The 16,480-nt window shown below is 37.8% G+C and overlaps 1 protein-coding gene across 2 annotated transcripts; it reads right to left on the bottom strand.

The window, feature by feature from the left end:
* Positions 1 to 204: 204 nt before the first annotated feature.
* LOC149620934 (uncharacterized) lies at positions 205 to 2,438 on the bottom strand. Of its 2 annotated transcripts, XM_089854283.1 has the most exons (4): positions 1,704 to 2,438; positions 1,194 to 1,453; positions 988 to 1,101; positions 205 to 910 (listed from the first exon to the last, which is right to left on the bottom strand). In XM_089854283.1, exons 2-4 carry the CDS (start codon positions 1,371 to 1,373, stop codon positions 683 to 685), a joined length of 522 nt encoding a protein of 173 aa, XP_089710409.1. In that variant the 5' UTR covers positions 1,374 to 1,453; positions 1,704 to 2,438; the 3' UTR covers positions 205 to 682. The 2 variants fall into 2 exon arrangements, with proteins under 2 accessions (XP_089710409.1, XP_089710408.1); XM_089854282.1 differs by having other exon boundaries at positions 1,194 to 2,438.
* Positions 2,439 to 16,480: the final 14,042 nt, after the last annotated feature.

The following is a 16,480-nucleotide window of genomic DNA, read 5'->3' as shown; positions in this document are numbered from 1 at the left end:
CGGAGAGGTAATATTTTGGTTTTCCCGACTTGTTGGTTTGCTAAATCTAAAGTTAGATTATCACAATAAATACCTGGATAATTATTATAATATCTGGTAATTAATAGTTCCCACGAATATCTTGCACACGGTGCGTTGTATTTTCCGACCATTCCAACTGTAAGTTACGATTTATTTAAATAACATAGGTAAAAAATTGGACGATTTGACAACTCCAGAAGTAATTTATTTCCTAAATAATTTTTCTCCCCAAAGGGTAATACCGTGTTACGTTGGACATTTCGTTGCTCTTTTTCTCAGAGAAGTTTAACTTTAGTTTTTGACACTTTTCCAAAATTTTTGAATTTGCTTGGAAAAACCGTTACTTCCTACATCTCTCTTTTCTTTGACGGATTTTCAACGAGTTGGAAGACAAATAATTCAACTTGTGTTTTGAAGCCGGTGACGTCTTATTCTTTACTAGTAGATTGTATTTTTTGTTGGATAGTGTTTTTGTGTATCGAGAGCGATAACTACATTCAGTGCATCGATAGTTTCCAGATGAAATGTCAGCCATCGGGGCATTAATTGGGGGCTTAAACCATGCCAAACATAATTCAGAAAGGTAATGCTCAAAAGGATATGCTAATTTGGTTAGTTTTGTGGTAGAAATGACAATGTTTTTAGAATTTTAATTGAGTCTTCAAGTAAGACCTGGGCACAAAATAAAAATATCATCGAAGAGCTGCTGAAATATATCCGTAGCAACATCTTCTCGGATCGATTCGCCTTCAAACAATAGCACTTTGATTACGCAGCCCTTAAAGATGTGAAAAACAGATGCTTCCACGTTTTCTTCTACGATAATTTTAACCGGATCCAACCCGTGCCTTACAATAAGCCGATCCTTCCTGGTTATTTCCAAAAGAATCTTTAAATCAAGAATAATTTTTGGGTTTAACTCTTTTAAAATTAAACCGTAGAAACTGAACTAAAAAAAATTCTCGCCTCTTTCAATTCTTTGTGAAGACTAATTTTTTCGGCTATTAAGAGGCATTCCTTTTTATCTTTGTTAAGGAGCCAAGTTTTCAGTTTACCCAATCTGATACTTCCAGAAAACCCCTGTAATCATTTATGTAGGTTTTTTTTACAAAGTAACTAAACAAACATTGAAATCAACTATGATAATAGAGGCACCAAGGCTTAACCCTTACCAGGGGTTTCTCTGTATGTTTCATCCGTTTACTGGAAATTTCTTCATTGGAAACGTCATCGCAATTACAAAGATGACCTCTTTCTTGTAATAAATTGTATTTTACAGTTGTTTGGACTAGTTTTGATTTAAGTTCTGGGCCAAATTGGGACGAAAATACCGCCGTTGAGCGCGCCGTCATTTTTATACGATTCTTCTGGCTGTCTCCCTCGCTCCTATAGGGCGTAGCACACTTATCCCTTGATCCACTTATGGTTGTAACTATTGTGTATTAATAAACAAAAGCAACACTTTATTCACAGTTCGCAGTCATTTCCTGTCTATTTCTTGTAAAATGTGCAGCAAACTGAATTAAATTGATAGGGGAGCATAACGTAAAATTGCTATGGTGCGCATTCTAAATTTTATCATGCTCTTATGTATCAGACAGCAGGTGGTGAAAAAAATTAATCGCTACACTATAGTCCATTCCAGAGAAAAAAAATCAGAGAGAAATTTGGTTACAACTTACTGCCGAGTCTTAGCTCTGATGCAGTTGCTTGGATCGTACATGCTTACATTGGCATTGCAGAGCTTCTGGCTCCTCAACTGCGCGCCGAGGTAGGTACGCTCATGCCCGTGAGATACAGAACCGACTGTGCTGTTCAAGTTACCGTCCCCTTTCCCCCTTTGACTCTCTTATTTTTATTTCCGTCATGGTTATGGCTTATGAGCGGGACCACCGACAGGGAACGTCAGCTACATCAAAAGACAAACGCCACTCACCGATAGGTTATGACAGCGCCACTCGAAAATCCCATACATGCTACTCTAGATTTTAGTAGAACCCCCATTTATTTCTAATGCGAGTTTACATTAAATGTTAATATGTCTATTTTATCCCTATATTAGCAATTATATGTTGACCTGGACCCCTAGAGTTTCCGACCGAGAAAATGTTCATTATTTCCACAAGAGAAGTGACCACAGAAAAGTATGCCGCAGCAATATGCTACAGGTTCCCTCTACATATCACGCTTTCAATCGCTCAGTTAAGGAAAATTCAATTTCTAAGTTCCAACAAGTAGGAAATAGAGTAAGGAGAGTCAAAAAGGGAAGGTAACTTGAAAGGCGCAAGGTATCTCACTTACCTTGGCGCACAGCCCAGGAACCAGACGTCATGATAAATAGTCACTGTAACCATTGCAATGTAAGCATGCACTAACAACAGCAGCAACAGAACTAAGCCTCGGGCCTAAGTTCTAAACAAATTAATAATAAAAACTGTCTTTGCAGACAAAGACTTGAAAAAGTTTATAAATTGCCTGACGTAACAGATATTAAAATTTTGACTTTTGAAGACATGATTATAAAACATTTAATATTTTAAAAAAATTCTTATCTTAGTTTTTTTCACAAAAATACCTTTAGTAAAAATATTTCATTATGAAATATCTGCATCGTTTTAAAAACACATGTGCATTTTACTTTCCATTAGAACCGTACAGTTAGGTTTGAGTATTCGGCTCTAAAAGGAGAATAAAATGTACTAAAAATCTTTGATAGCTGATAAAATAAATTTAGTATTAAGACTAAACAAAACGTGTTCGTTAACTTTAAGTTTTCGAAGTACCAAACATGAACGTGTTGTATAGCTCTCAAAAGATCACGATCAAGGTACAGATCTTTTCGAATTTAATAACTATATCACAGTCAAACGGCCTATGTTATATTCCGTTTCGCAATATTTTCAATATTAAAATATCAAAAATTAAATTCATCAAGTTAAATTTTTCAGATATCCGAGTAATTGAACTTCTTAAAAGCAGTTATTAAAATAAAAAAACACTGGTATAAAGCTAGTATCCATAATCTCTTAAAATATTATTGGAAATGCCATTTTTTCTAGAATTATTATTAAGAGCAAAATACTTGTTTAAATAATGTTCAAAAATATTTTCGCCAAATTAAATTTTGGTGAAAAAAACTAAGATAAGAATTTTTTTCAAATATTAAATGTTTTATAATCATGTCTTCAAAAGTCAAAATTTTAATATCTGTTACGTCAGGCAATTTATAAACTTATCTCTTACTTTTTCAAGTCTTTGTCTGCAAAGACAGTTTTTATTACCTCTCCGAGTGACGTATGTCACGGAGAGGTTCTAATTTCGACGTGTCTGTGTGTGTGTGTGTGTGCGTCTGTCTGTTGTTACACCCACGTGACCGCGTTCGCAGTTTGCAAATCGGAGCAAACGTGTTCTCAATTTCCGGAAATTTCGAAAATTGTATTACACTTACAGGCTATTACTCCATTGCCTGTCTAACATCACCAGCCTCTGGTCTTTGTCCATCCCACATGGACACTAGTCTGTACACATTGGCTTCTAATCACAATCATCTGCTGCTCTTTGTCCATCCCACATGGACACTAGTCTGAACACACTGGCTTCTAATCCCCACCCTCTTGTGGTCTTTGTCCATCCCACATGGACACCAGTCTGTACACACTGCCTTCTAATCACCACCGTCATCTGCTCTTTGTCCATCCCACATGGACACCAGTCTGTACACCTGGCTTCTAACACCACCATCTTCTGGTCTTTGTTTTTGTCCATCCCACATGGACACCAGTCTGTACACCTGGCTTCTAACACCACCATCTTCTGGTCTTTGTTTTTGTCCATCCCACATGGACACCAGTCTGTACACCAGGCTTCTACTCCATCATCATCGTTAAGGTTAAGACATACGCGGCGATCGGCCAGGGTTACGAGAAACGTCTGGCCTTCCAATGGCGGGGCTTCCACCAAAGGTTCACGCAATTGCGCTGTTCTTATCCATAGCTGCGATTCGACACCCTTATATACTACCTATTTGAGTAAGGCGACGCAACCGGCGTATGCTCCATTTCAAACGCCAATATTAGTCAAGTCTCTCAAGAATGTTTACTTAATCTTTTTCAAAACGATGTAACGCTCAATAAGGCGAACAACTATCGAAGAAAATATTTAATATTAATTATATTTATTTTAATATTTAATATAATCATGTCTCTAAACTCAAAATTAATACGGATAGGGTAAAACAGCAGTCTATGTGTTTGTCTAAATGTGTCCGTCCGTTGTTACACTAGTGCGCTGCGTTAGAAGTTCGTTTTTGTTTTGATGTGTAAAGAAATCCTTCAGAACCTTAATATTCCCGTTTTCCATAATATAAAATGAATATGTGGAAATATTTTTCGTAATTATGATGCATTTAGTACTCTTGTAGCTTTAAAGCTCTATTTCATTTTGATATTCCATAGAATTTTTTTAATATTATTATTTAAAATGGATGTTTATATATTACTTAAGCTATACTACATCTGTTTATAGCATAATCCTTCCTAACGTGAATACAAGCGCAACGCTACAATGTTGGTCAAATGAACTATTATTTTTCAATAGGCCTAGTGAACCAAAAAGTAAACGCTTGGGTTTGGCTTTCGTTTCTGTAATGCAGAGACATTAACGGTTCAGAGTGAGCCGAAAGTTAAATACACTATTAAGTAATTAGGCTTAGATTTTATAATGATGGTGGAAATCTGGGCCGCGTTCAGTAGAGCCCAGCGCTGTTAGCAGTGTCCTACATAACGGGATTTTGCTTTTGAATTTTGACGTCACGGTGCTTAGCGCCGAGCTAGCGCGGTCTTCAAAGAAAATAGTCGGCTTTTTGGATAACGTGACGTAAAACGTGTAGTTCTTAGCTTGGCGAAAAAACCATGGATGAATTATTACAAATAGCTCTATGGGACTATAGCTATTTAATTGGCGTGAAACCAGTTGATCACGCGAGAATTTTAAAAGATATGTTAGTTTCTTATTTTAATTATAAAAGTTGTTATCTATCTCTATAAATATGTTATCATACAATTTTTGTTAAGCCTTGGTACCTTGCACGCTTTATTGCGCTAGCGTCATTTATAAAACGCCGATGACCGGAGAAAAGCTATGACGACAGAGCTCACCGGTAAACATTTCCAAAATCCGCTGTCTTTTTTGGTGAGCTCTGCTGAACCATAGATAATAAACACCAGGATCAGAAGGTCGGGGCAGAGCTTGCCGCGCTTTGTACAATCGGCGTAGGTTCTACTTCCGGAAACCAGCGCATGCGTACAGCGTAGAATCATGGATAAATAATGCACGTGTTGAAAAACAAATTTCCCCACGTGCATTCTTTAAAGTTTTTAGGCCTATCGGTTATCATCTTATAGTATCATATGAGCATATCTTGGCACTATGGCTTTAACTGACTATAAACTACTTACTAGAAACAAAAGAAGGATAGCCCTTAAAGGTCAGGTTAATTTATAATGTTGTATTTTCAATAATTATTGAAAAACTTCCTAAGCCTCGGTTTAGATTAAGGGCCACACGGGTGCCACGGGGCGGAGCGAAAAACGAGCAGGCATACCTCGTCTGCGCAGAAGCGGAAGTCAACTGCAGAAGTTTGGCGTGCGGTCCCCCCGCACAAGCGCGGCAAAGAGAGATACACTACGGAAGGCATACCTTCCGATCCTTGTGTATATTATCTATGGCTGAACGCAGCCCAGACCAGTGAAAGGTCTGATCGTAATCGGATAATAGCTTCGTGTTTTCATGCTTTTTATGGTACGCATTTACTTTCAGTGTGTGTAGCCACAAATAAGCTTTGGTGTTATGTAACGTTAACAGTCATGTTGACAAACTAAGAAAATCGTTGAGGTGAAACGAGAGGATAGTGTTTATATGGCAACCCTGTTGTGAATATGGCTTTGAACATAGAGGGCATACAGTTGAGGAGTAGAAAACTGGGCCTTTACAAACACGTAAAGGTAGTATCCCTCCAAAGTTTTATCTCTTCATTTCCCGTTTCTCCCCCATCGGATGATTTTAATGTGTACAAGTATATCATTATTGGATTAAAATGTCGTCTGATTTACAGTTTATGTGCTATGCTTTGTATACTGCTTTAATATTTCATAAATTTTAACTTAAGAAACATTTCCATATCTGGGTAAATAAGTTTGTAAGTAGTCGTCTTGACTCGGAGAGGTAATATTTTGGTTTTCCCAACTTGTTATTTATTTACTTGGACGCAAAACTGAAAAACGGACTGCCGGACCTTTTTTTTGTTAACTTAAAAACTCTCTGAAGTTTATGATCATGTTTCTGGGTTTAGTTCGCACTTAGTTGTGTGGGATTTTTTTATCATGTTAATCTGTTTTATTGATCCATTTTATCGCGTGAGATTTTTCGACTTGAGTTTTCTCGGTAGATGGCCAACATGGGGTTATAAAACTGCATCGTTTGCCTTATTTTTTGCGCTCTTAGAGCAAAAACCCTAAAGCTCAGGTCTAATCCGAACGCGAGCCGCCGTGACTTCCATGTCAATGCGAAGGAAGAAAGAAAAAGATATTAATAAAGAATTGGCATCTCTTACAAATTCCCCATAGATCGTTTTATAATGGACGGTAGAGAGGTGTCAATACCCAATTCTTAAATACGCGTTTATATTATTAAAGTTGTTGCTTTTCCACGGGTCAAAGACCACCTGGAAATGTCAGGGGAGTTTTAAAATAGGCCTAAAAGATGAAGGGAGTTAGTTTAACTTCAAGATGTCATTAGAATATTTTCCTGGAAAATTCGAGGAACTTCATGGCATCGTATAATAAATTTTAAAAGTTGTATTATAATCCATAATCGATATTCTTTAAGATAAATTGAATAAATTCCATAAAAGTATCCTTAATCTCTTTTTACAATGGATCAACAACAATAGCCTGAACGGTATATACCCCTTTGAAGTCGATATTAAATTTAATAATCCAGAGGTTTAAAAATATAGGGACAAAGAGAGCCTCGCCAAATCGGCGCTGACGACAACTTCATTTGCATAACGGTCTGTCTATCTCTAGTCCTCACCCATCCCCCTTTTTTTTTCTTCTTCTTTTTTGATTATATTTTTTTTTTTTTTTTGGTGGCCGTCGCGTGGCGCTGTTCCTAGAGGAACTCGATGGCTTAGCTCGCGCCAAAACGTCGCGTTTCTGAAAACCTTCCCGTTTCCATAGTAACTAACCAATTTTCTCCACTGGCACCAACGCCGGGTCCGAACCCGGGGAAAACTCGACGTTGATTGGATGAAATGGGGATAAAAAAAAATTGGAAAGAACAATTTAAAGAAAAAAAAGAGAATAGATAGAAATAGGGATAGTCTCTTGTCCCATCTTCCACTAGATCACGTGATCTATAACCCTTTCTTTTGACTATAGGCGAGAAAAAGACAAATAGGATTATGGATGGATGAATGAATGAAAAAAAGTTTTTCCGAAGATAGTTTATGATAGTGCATCCCGGAGTCGCAAAGTTTTCGACTTTAGTCTCTTGGATGTCAAAAAGTTGAGTTAGGCCTAGTTTTTTAGTTGTGCATTTATTAGTTACCAATATAAGTGTTGTTGGGTAATTATTACCCATACCAAATTACTCTCTAATCAAATTCAATGGCATATTATTATTTTTAATGAATTCGTTCTTGATTAGGTTCAAGACTGAGTTGATTTAATAGTTTTAAATTCATATTTACTGCTAATAATTAGTGACGTAACAGACGTAATAGACAAATATTTAAATACCAATTTAATCTAATGAAATTCAATGGCAGTTTTTTGATGAATTCTTTCTGGATTAAGTTCAAGACTGAGTTGATTTAATAGTTTTAAATTAATAATTACTGCTAGTAATTAGTGATATAACGGGCAAATATTTAAATACCAATATAATATAATCAAATTCAACGACATATTATTTTTAATGAATTCTTTCTGGATTAAGTTCAAGACTGAGTTGATTTAATTCTTTTAAATTAATAATTACTGCTAGTAATTAGTGACGTAATAGGCAAATATTTAAATATCAAATTACGTTGGTCGCAAACAATGGTATTGTTCGTTTAATCGTATTATTACCAGCCCCCCTCGCAGCTTTTTGGCGCCAAAGGTACTTTAGCGCCTTTTTTCTTTGTTCGCGTAACAATACAATGTTGTAGCGGTTTGTCTCGGTCATGACTTGACCATGCAACTTTATTAATTATTTTATTTTTAATTACACTTATTTTTAAAGGTCTATGCCGTAATCTAATTGAGATGCAATCGGTAGTCTGAGATATATCAGGTCAAAGTTCGTCATTTATAAAACGCCGATGACCGGAGAAAAGCTATGACGACAGAGCTCACCGGTAAACATTTCCAAAATCCGCTGTCTTTTTTGGTGAGCTCTGCTGAACCATAGATAATAAACACCAGGATCAGAAGGTCGGGGCAGAGCTTGCCGCGCTTTGTACAATCGGCGTAGGTTCTACTTCCGGAAACCAGCGCATGCGTACAGCGTAGAATCATGGATAAATAATGCACGTGTTGAAAAACAAATTTCCCCACGTGCATTCTTTAAAGTTTTTAGGCCTATCGGTTATCATCTTATAGTATCATATGAGCATATCTTGGCACTATGGCTTTAACTGACTATAAACTACTTACTAGAAACAAAAGAAGGATAGCCCTTAAAGGTCAGGTTAATTTATAATGTTGTATTTTCAATAATTATTGAAAAACTTCCTAAGCCTCGGTTTAGATTAAGGGCCACACGGGTGCCACGGGGCGGAGCGAAAAACGAGCAGGCATACCTCGTCTGCGCAGAAGCGGAAGTCAACTGCAGAAGTTTGGCGTGCGGTCCCCCCGCACAAGCGCGGCAAAGAGAGATACACTACGGAAGGCATACCTTCCGATCCTTGTGTATATTATCTATGGCTGAACGCAGCCCAGACCAGTGAAAGGTCTGATCGTAATCGGATAATAGCTTCGTGTTTTCATGCTTTTTATGGTACGCATTTACTTTCAGTGTGTGTAGCCACAAATAAGCTTTGGTGTTATGTAACGTTAACAGTCATGTTGACAAACTAAGAAAATCGTTGAGGTGAAACGAGAGGATAGTGTTTATATGGCAACCCTGTTGTGAATATGGCTTTGAACATAGAGGGCATACAGTTGAGGAGTAGAAAACTGGGCCTTTACAAACACGTAAAGGTAGTATCCCTCCAAAGTTTTATCTCTTCATTTCCCGTTTCTCCCCCATCGGATGATTTTAATGTGTACAAGTATATCATTATTGGATTAAAATGTCGTCTGATTTACAGTTTATGTGCTATGCTTTGTATACTGCTTTAATATTTCATAAATTTTAACTTAAGAAACATTTCCATATCTGGGTAAATAAGTTTGTAAGTAGTCGTCTTGACTCGGAGAGGTAATATTTTGGTTTTCCCAACTTGTTAATATCTGGAACTTCAGTCTTAATATTAATTAAAGTTGTTTAGAACTAACGTTTTAAACCTTGACTGGTTGACATGACAATCAACGCCCAGTCCAACTCAAATAGCTTTCCCTTCGTTTCCACAGTGGAAAGTTACCATGGATCGCTAACCTAGTTCAATTACCCTTGATCGCTAACCTAGTTCAATTACCCTTGATCGCTAATCTAGTTCAATTTCCCTTGATCGCTAACCTAGTTCAATTACCCTTGGTCGCTAACCTAGTTCAATTAACCTTGATCGCTAACCTAGTTCAATTACCCTTGGTCGCTAACCTAGTTCAATTAACCTTGATCGCTAACCTAGTTCAATTAACCTTGATCGCTAACCTAGTTCAATTAACCTTGATCGCTAACCTAGTTCAATCACCCTTGATCGCTAGCCTAGTACAATTACCCTTGATCGCTAACCTAGTTCAATCACCCTTGATCGCTAACCTAGTTCAATCACCCTTGATCGCTAACCTAGTTCAATCACCCTTGATCGCTAGCCTAGTACAATTACCCTTGATCGCTAACCTAGTTCAATCACCCTTGATCGCTAACCTTGTTTAATCAACCTTGATCGCTAACCTAGTTCAATCACCCTTGATCGCTAACCTAGTTCAATTAACCCTGATCGCAAACCTAGTTCAATTAACTTTGATCGCAAGCCTAGTTCAATTAACCTTGATCGCTAACCTAGTTCAATTAACCTTAATCGGTACCCTAGTTCAATTAACCTTAATCGCTACCCTAGTTCAATCACCCTTGATCGCTACCCTAGTTCAATCACCCTTGATCGCTACCCTAGTTCAATCACCCTTGATCGCTATCCTAGTTCAATCACCCTTGATCGCTATCCTAGTTCAATCACCCTTGATCGCTAACCTAGTTCAATCACCCTTGATCGCTAACCTAGTTCAATCACCCTTGATCGCTAACCTAGTTCAATCAACCTTGATCGCTAACCTAGTTCAATCACCCTTGATCGCTAACCTAGTTCAACTAACCTTGATCGCAAGCCTAGTTCAATTAACTTTGATCGCAAGCCTTGTTCAATTAACCTTGATCGCTAACCTAGTTCAATTAACCTTGATCGCTAACCTAGTTCAATTAACCTTGATCGCTAACCTAGTTCAATTAACCTTGATCGCTACCCTAGTTCAATTAACCTTGATCGCTACCCTAGTTCAATCACCCTTGATCGCTATCCTAGTTCAATCACCCTTGATCGCAAGCCTTGTTCAATTAACCTTGATCGCTAACCTAGTTCAATTAACCTTGATCGCTTACCTAGTTCAATTAACCTTGATCGCTACCCTAGTTCAATCACCCTTGATCGCTATCCTAGTTCAATCACCCTTGATTGCTAAACTAGTTCAATTAACCTTGATCGCTAAACTAGTTCAATTAACCTTGATCGCTAACCTAGTTCAATTACCCTTGATCGCTAACCTAGTTCAATTACCCTTGATCGCTAATCTAGTTCAATTTCCCTTGATCGCTAACCTAGTTCAATTACCCTTGGTCGCTAACCTAGTTCAATTAACCTTGATCGCTAACCTAGTTCAATTACCCTTGGTCGCTAACCTAGTTCAATTAACCTTGATCGCTAACCTAGTTCAATTAACCTTGATCGCTAACCTAGTTCAATCACCCTTGATCGCTTACCTAGTTCAATTAACCTTGATCGCTACCCTAGTTCAATCACCCTTGATCGCTATCCTAGTTCAATCACCCTTGATTGCTAAACTAGTTCAATTAACCTTGATCGCTAAACTAGTTCAATTAACCTTGATCGCTAACCTAGTTCAATTACCCTTGATCGCTAACCTAGTTCAATTACCCTTGATCGCTAATCTAGTTCAATTTCCCTTGATCGCTAACCTAGTTCAATTACCCTTGGTCGCTAACCTAGTTCAATTAACCTTGATCGCTAACCTAGTTCAATTACCCTTGGTCGCTAACCTAGTTCAATTAACCTTGATCGCTAACCTAGTTCAATTAACCTTGATCGCTAACCTAGTTCAATCACCCTTGATCACTAGCCTAGTACAATTACCCTTGATCGCTAACCTAGTTCAATCACCCTTGATCGCTAACCTAGTTCAATCACCCTTGATCGCTAACCTTGTTTAATCAACCTTGATCGCTAACCTAGTTCAATCACCCTTGATCGCTAACCTAGTTCAATTAACCCTGATTTCAAACCTAGTTCAATTAACTTTGATCGCAAGCCTAGTTCAATTAACCTTGATCGCTAACCTAGTTCAATTAACCTTAATCGGTACCCTAGTTCAATTAACCTTAATCGCTACCCTAGTTCAATCACCCTTGATCGCTACCCTAGTTCAATCACCCTTGATCGCTATCCTAGTTCAATCACCCTTGATCGCTATCCTAGTTCAATCACCCTTGATCGCTAACCTAGTTCAATCACCCTTGATCGCTAACCTAGTTCAATCAACCTTGATCGCTAACCTAGTTCAATCACCCTTGATCGCTACCCTAGTTCAATTAACCTTGATCGCAAGCCTAGTTCAATTAACTTTGATCGCAAGCCTTGTTCAATTAACCTTGATCGCTAACCTAGTTCAATTAACCTTGATCGCTAACCTACTTCAATTAACCTTGATCGCTACCCTAGTTCAATCACCCTTGATCGCTATCCTAGTTCAATCACCCTTGATCGCTATCCTAGTTCAATCACCCTTGATCGCTAACCTAGTTCAATCACCCTTGATCGCTAACCTAGTTCAATCAACCTTGATCGCTAACCTAGTTCAATCACCCTTGATCGCTAACCTAGTTCAATTAACCTTGATCGCAAGCCTAGTTCAATTAACTTTGATCGCAAGCCTTGTTCAATTAACCTTGATCGCTAACCTAGTTCAATTAACCTTGATCGCTAACCTAGTTCAATTAACCTTGATCGCTACCCTAGTTCAATCACCCTTGATCGCTATCCTAGTTCAATCACCCTTGATCGCAAGCCTTGTTCAATTAACCTTGATCGCTAACCTAGTTCAATTAACCTTGATCGCTAACCTAGTTCAATTAACCTTGATCGCTACCCTAGTTCAATCACCCTTGATTGATTAAGAGTTAAATACACTCTTAATTAATCAGGTTAAGATTTTATAATTGAAGATAAGATCATGGTGGCAATTAGATTAGTAGGGCTAAGCTACAGAGTTTTTATTGTCTTTATACTGCGCACTGAGTATCAGTGCGTCTAGCTACAATTTAGCTTTGGTATTATTTAACGTTAACACTCATGTTGGCAAACTAAGTATATTGTTGAGGTGAGGTGAGACGAGACGATAGTGTTTACACTGCAAACCAGTTGCGAATGTAGCTATCAGAATAAAGAGTAAACAGCTGAAGCGTAGGCTTCATTTCCTGTTCTTTTTGCCATTGACTGATTTCCATGTGTCCAAGATTTATCCTTATTGGATGTAAAATGTCGTCTGCTTTACTGTATATTCGCTATGCTTGGAATACTGCTTCAATATTTCGTAAATTTTTACTTCAAAAAAGAGAAATAATTCCATATCTAGGTAAATAACTTTGTACTAGTAGACCTCTTGACTCGGAGAGGTAATATTTTGGTTTTCCCAACTTGTTTCCTCTCCGAGTGACGTATGTCACGGAGAGGTTCTAATTTTGACGTGTCTGTCTGTGTGTCTGTCTGTTGTTCGCAGTTTTCAAATCGGAGCAAACGTTTTCCCAAATTCCGGACCGCATTTACAGTTCCCGGAAATTTGGAAAATTGTATTCCACTTACCATAGCTATTATCCATTACCTGTCTAACACCACCATCCTCTGGCCATTTGTCCATCTCATATGGACACCAGTCTTTACCCACTGGCTTCTATAGTCCACCATCATTTTGGCTCCTTTTCCTTGCCACATGGATACCAGTCTGTACACACTGGCTTCTACACACCACTATCTTCTGGTCTTTGTCCATCCCACATGGAACACCAGTCTGTAAGCACTGGCTTCTAATCCCCACCATCTTCTAGTCTTTGTCCATCCCACCCACATGGACACCAGTCTGTACACACTGGTTTCTACACACCACCATCTTCTGGTCATTGTTTTTGTCCATCCCACATGGACACCAGTCTGCACATCTGGCTTCTACTCCATCATCATCCTTAAGGTTAAGACATACGCGGCGATCGGCCAGGGTTACGAGAAACGTCCGGCCTCCCTAAGGTGGGGCTTCCACCAAAGGTTCACGCAATTGCGCTGTACTTATCCATAGCTGCGATTCGAAACCCTAATATGCTACCTATTTTAGTAAGGCGAAGCAACCGGCGTATGCTTCATTTCAAACGCCAATATTAGTCAAGTCTCTCAAGAATGTTTAATTGTTCTTTTTTAAAACGATGTAACGTTCAACAAGGCGAATAACTAACGAAGAAAATATTAAATATTAATTATATTTATTTTAATATTTAAGATAATCTTGTTTCTCAATTCAAAATTAATACGGAAAGAGTTAAAAAGCAGTCTATGTTATTGTCTGTGTGTCCGTCCGTTATTACACTAGTGCCGCAGTGCGCTGCGTTAGAAGTTCGTTTTGTTTTGATGTGTAAAGAAATCCTACAGAACCATAATATTCCCTTTATCCTTAATATAAAGTGAATATGATGAAACATTTTTCGAAATTATGATGCATTTAGTGCTTTTGTAGCTTTAAAACTCTATTTCATTTTGATATTCCAAAGATTTTTTTTAATATCATTATTTGAAATGGCTGTTTATATATTACTTAAGCTATACTACAGCTGTATATAGAATAATCCTTGGTTTAGTAATATCATGAAGAAAGCTAAGATCTAGACTTCGGCGGGTATATCTAGTATTACTTGCAATAAGCATAGTGAACTATAGAGTAAATAATTGAGGCCTGAGGTGAAGAAAACTTTGGGTTTTGAGTTTCGTGTTTGAAACGAAGAGACATCAACGGTTCAGAGTGAGCCGAAAATTAAATACACTCTTAAATAATCAGGTTAAGATTTTATAATAGAAGAAAAGATCATGGTGGCAGTTAGATTAGTAGGGCTAAGCTACAGAGTTTTTATTCTCTTTATGGTGCGCATTGACTATCAGTGCGTCTAGCTACAATTTAGCTTTGGTATTATTTAACGTAAACACTCATGTTGGCAAACTAAGAATATTGTTGAGGTGAGACGAGACGATAGTGTTTACACTGCTAACCAGTTGTGAATGTAGCTATCAGAATATAGGGTAAACAGCGTAGACTTCATTTGACTGTTCTTTTTGCCATTAACTGATTTCCATGTGTCCAAGATTTATCCTTATTGGATGTAAAATGTCGTCTGCTTTACTGTATATTCGCTATGTTTGGAATACTGCTTCAATATTTCGTAAATTTTTACTTCAAAAAAGAGAAATAATTCCATATCTAGGTAAATAACTTTGTAGTAGTAGACCTCTTGACTCGGAGAGGTAATATTTTGGTTTTCCCAACTTGTTCCTAGTTATATTCAATCGTGGTTTACATATTAACATTAAATATATTGTATATAGAATTCTGTAAGGGCACTTGATTTAATAAGGAATGCCAATTAAGCGTGTGAAGACACATCATTAAAGAAAATAAGTGGTTTCTTTCTCTCTTAACCAATGCGAGGCTTGTTGTAGGTAACTAGGCTTAAACTATTTCTCCTTAGCACGGATGGAAAATGTCTTGATGTGATTTATTATTGTCCCTTAAAACTAACAAAGGTTTAAGAGAACCAAATTTTTTGACATAGGGGTGAATTTTTGGGCTAAACCTTACCGAAAATAGAAGGTTCAATATAAGCAGAAGGGGATAATAGAAGAAGGATGCCACTCTGTATCATCTTAATGCATTAGTTATGTAACGTCATTCTTCCCAGGCTCACCATTTTTGTTTGCTCTTCCCCTCATCAAACTACAGATGGGCATCGCACTGTAAGGTGAACTCTATAACTGTTTGGTACTAAATCCTCAGCAATCAACTCTCTAACCTCGTCTAGAGGTGAGACAAAAATCCGCAAGTGCGTCTTGCCAAATAGTTTAACTCAAATGACTAATGATGAGGGAACTATTTATCGCATATGTGATTCGGTTTAGTAACCTTGCTCCAAATCTTCCGACGTTGGGAAAAATGACGTTACACTTACCCCGCTTTGTGGTACACTTCTCTCGAAGAGAAGTATTATATACTTCTGATATAAGTTAATGCGTGGTTCAAATGACGATATACGTGGGTAACAACAGGTTAAAAGTCTACCAAATTGATCCACTAACAATTAGTCTGAAACAGGTTATAGTAGGGTCTAAAAGTACGTCAAGGTTGGAACATGGGTTATAACTCCGTTATGCGTATGTTAGTAATGAGATAATGACTCCACTAGGGTTAAAACTCGGTTATCCATATGTTTGTAATAATAATAATAATAATAATAATAATAATAATGTAAGCTTTGCCTATGAAGGGATTTCCACACTAAGTCTGTGGCTTGTTTACAGGTGGGTCCCTTTACAATGCATAGAGTGGTGGTGGCTAGCCCCTATGCCACAACTAACCGACAGCGTCCTATACTAACTATTCCAGCAGGCTTTAATCGGGTTGTGCTGGGGTGATTATTGAGTGGTGTGGGGGTCAGAATGTAGTTGTAAGAGTGTTATTATCGGTTCGGCGTGGGTTAATATCGAGATAGGCATAACAAACTAATCGATAACTATTACGTTTTCTAGAGGTTACTATCATGCTGTGTTTGAGACCGTCTTGGCTAATTATATGATTGTTACTCTATGGTGGTACAGGGATTATGTTAGGTAATAGGTCTAGTTGCGCGTGTGATTCGTCGTGGGCTATTGTGTGAAACACAGCTTTATCAAGTGGTTCAGGAAAGGTTTACTTATGAGCCATTCCAGTAAGGG

This window comes from Phalangium opilio, unplaced genomic scaffold, assembly GCF_054372755.1.
Source record: "Phalangium opilio isolate 3A_F unplaced genomic scaffold, DU_Popi_V2 ptg000209l_1, whole genome shotgun sequence".
NCBI classification, from domain to species: Eukaryota; Metazoa; Arthropoda; class Arachnida; order Opiliones; family Phalangiidae; genus Phalangium; species Phalangium opilio.
This window is presented reverse-complemented; position numbering and strand designations above follow the sequence as displayed.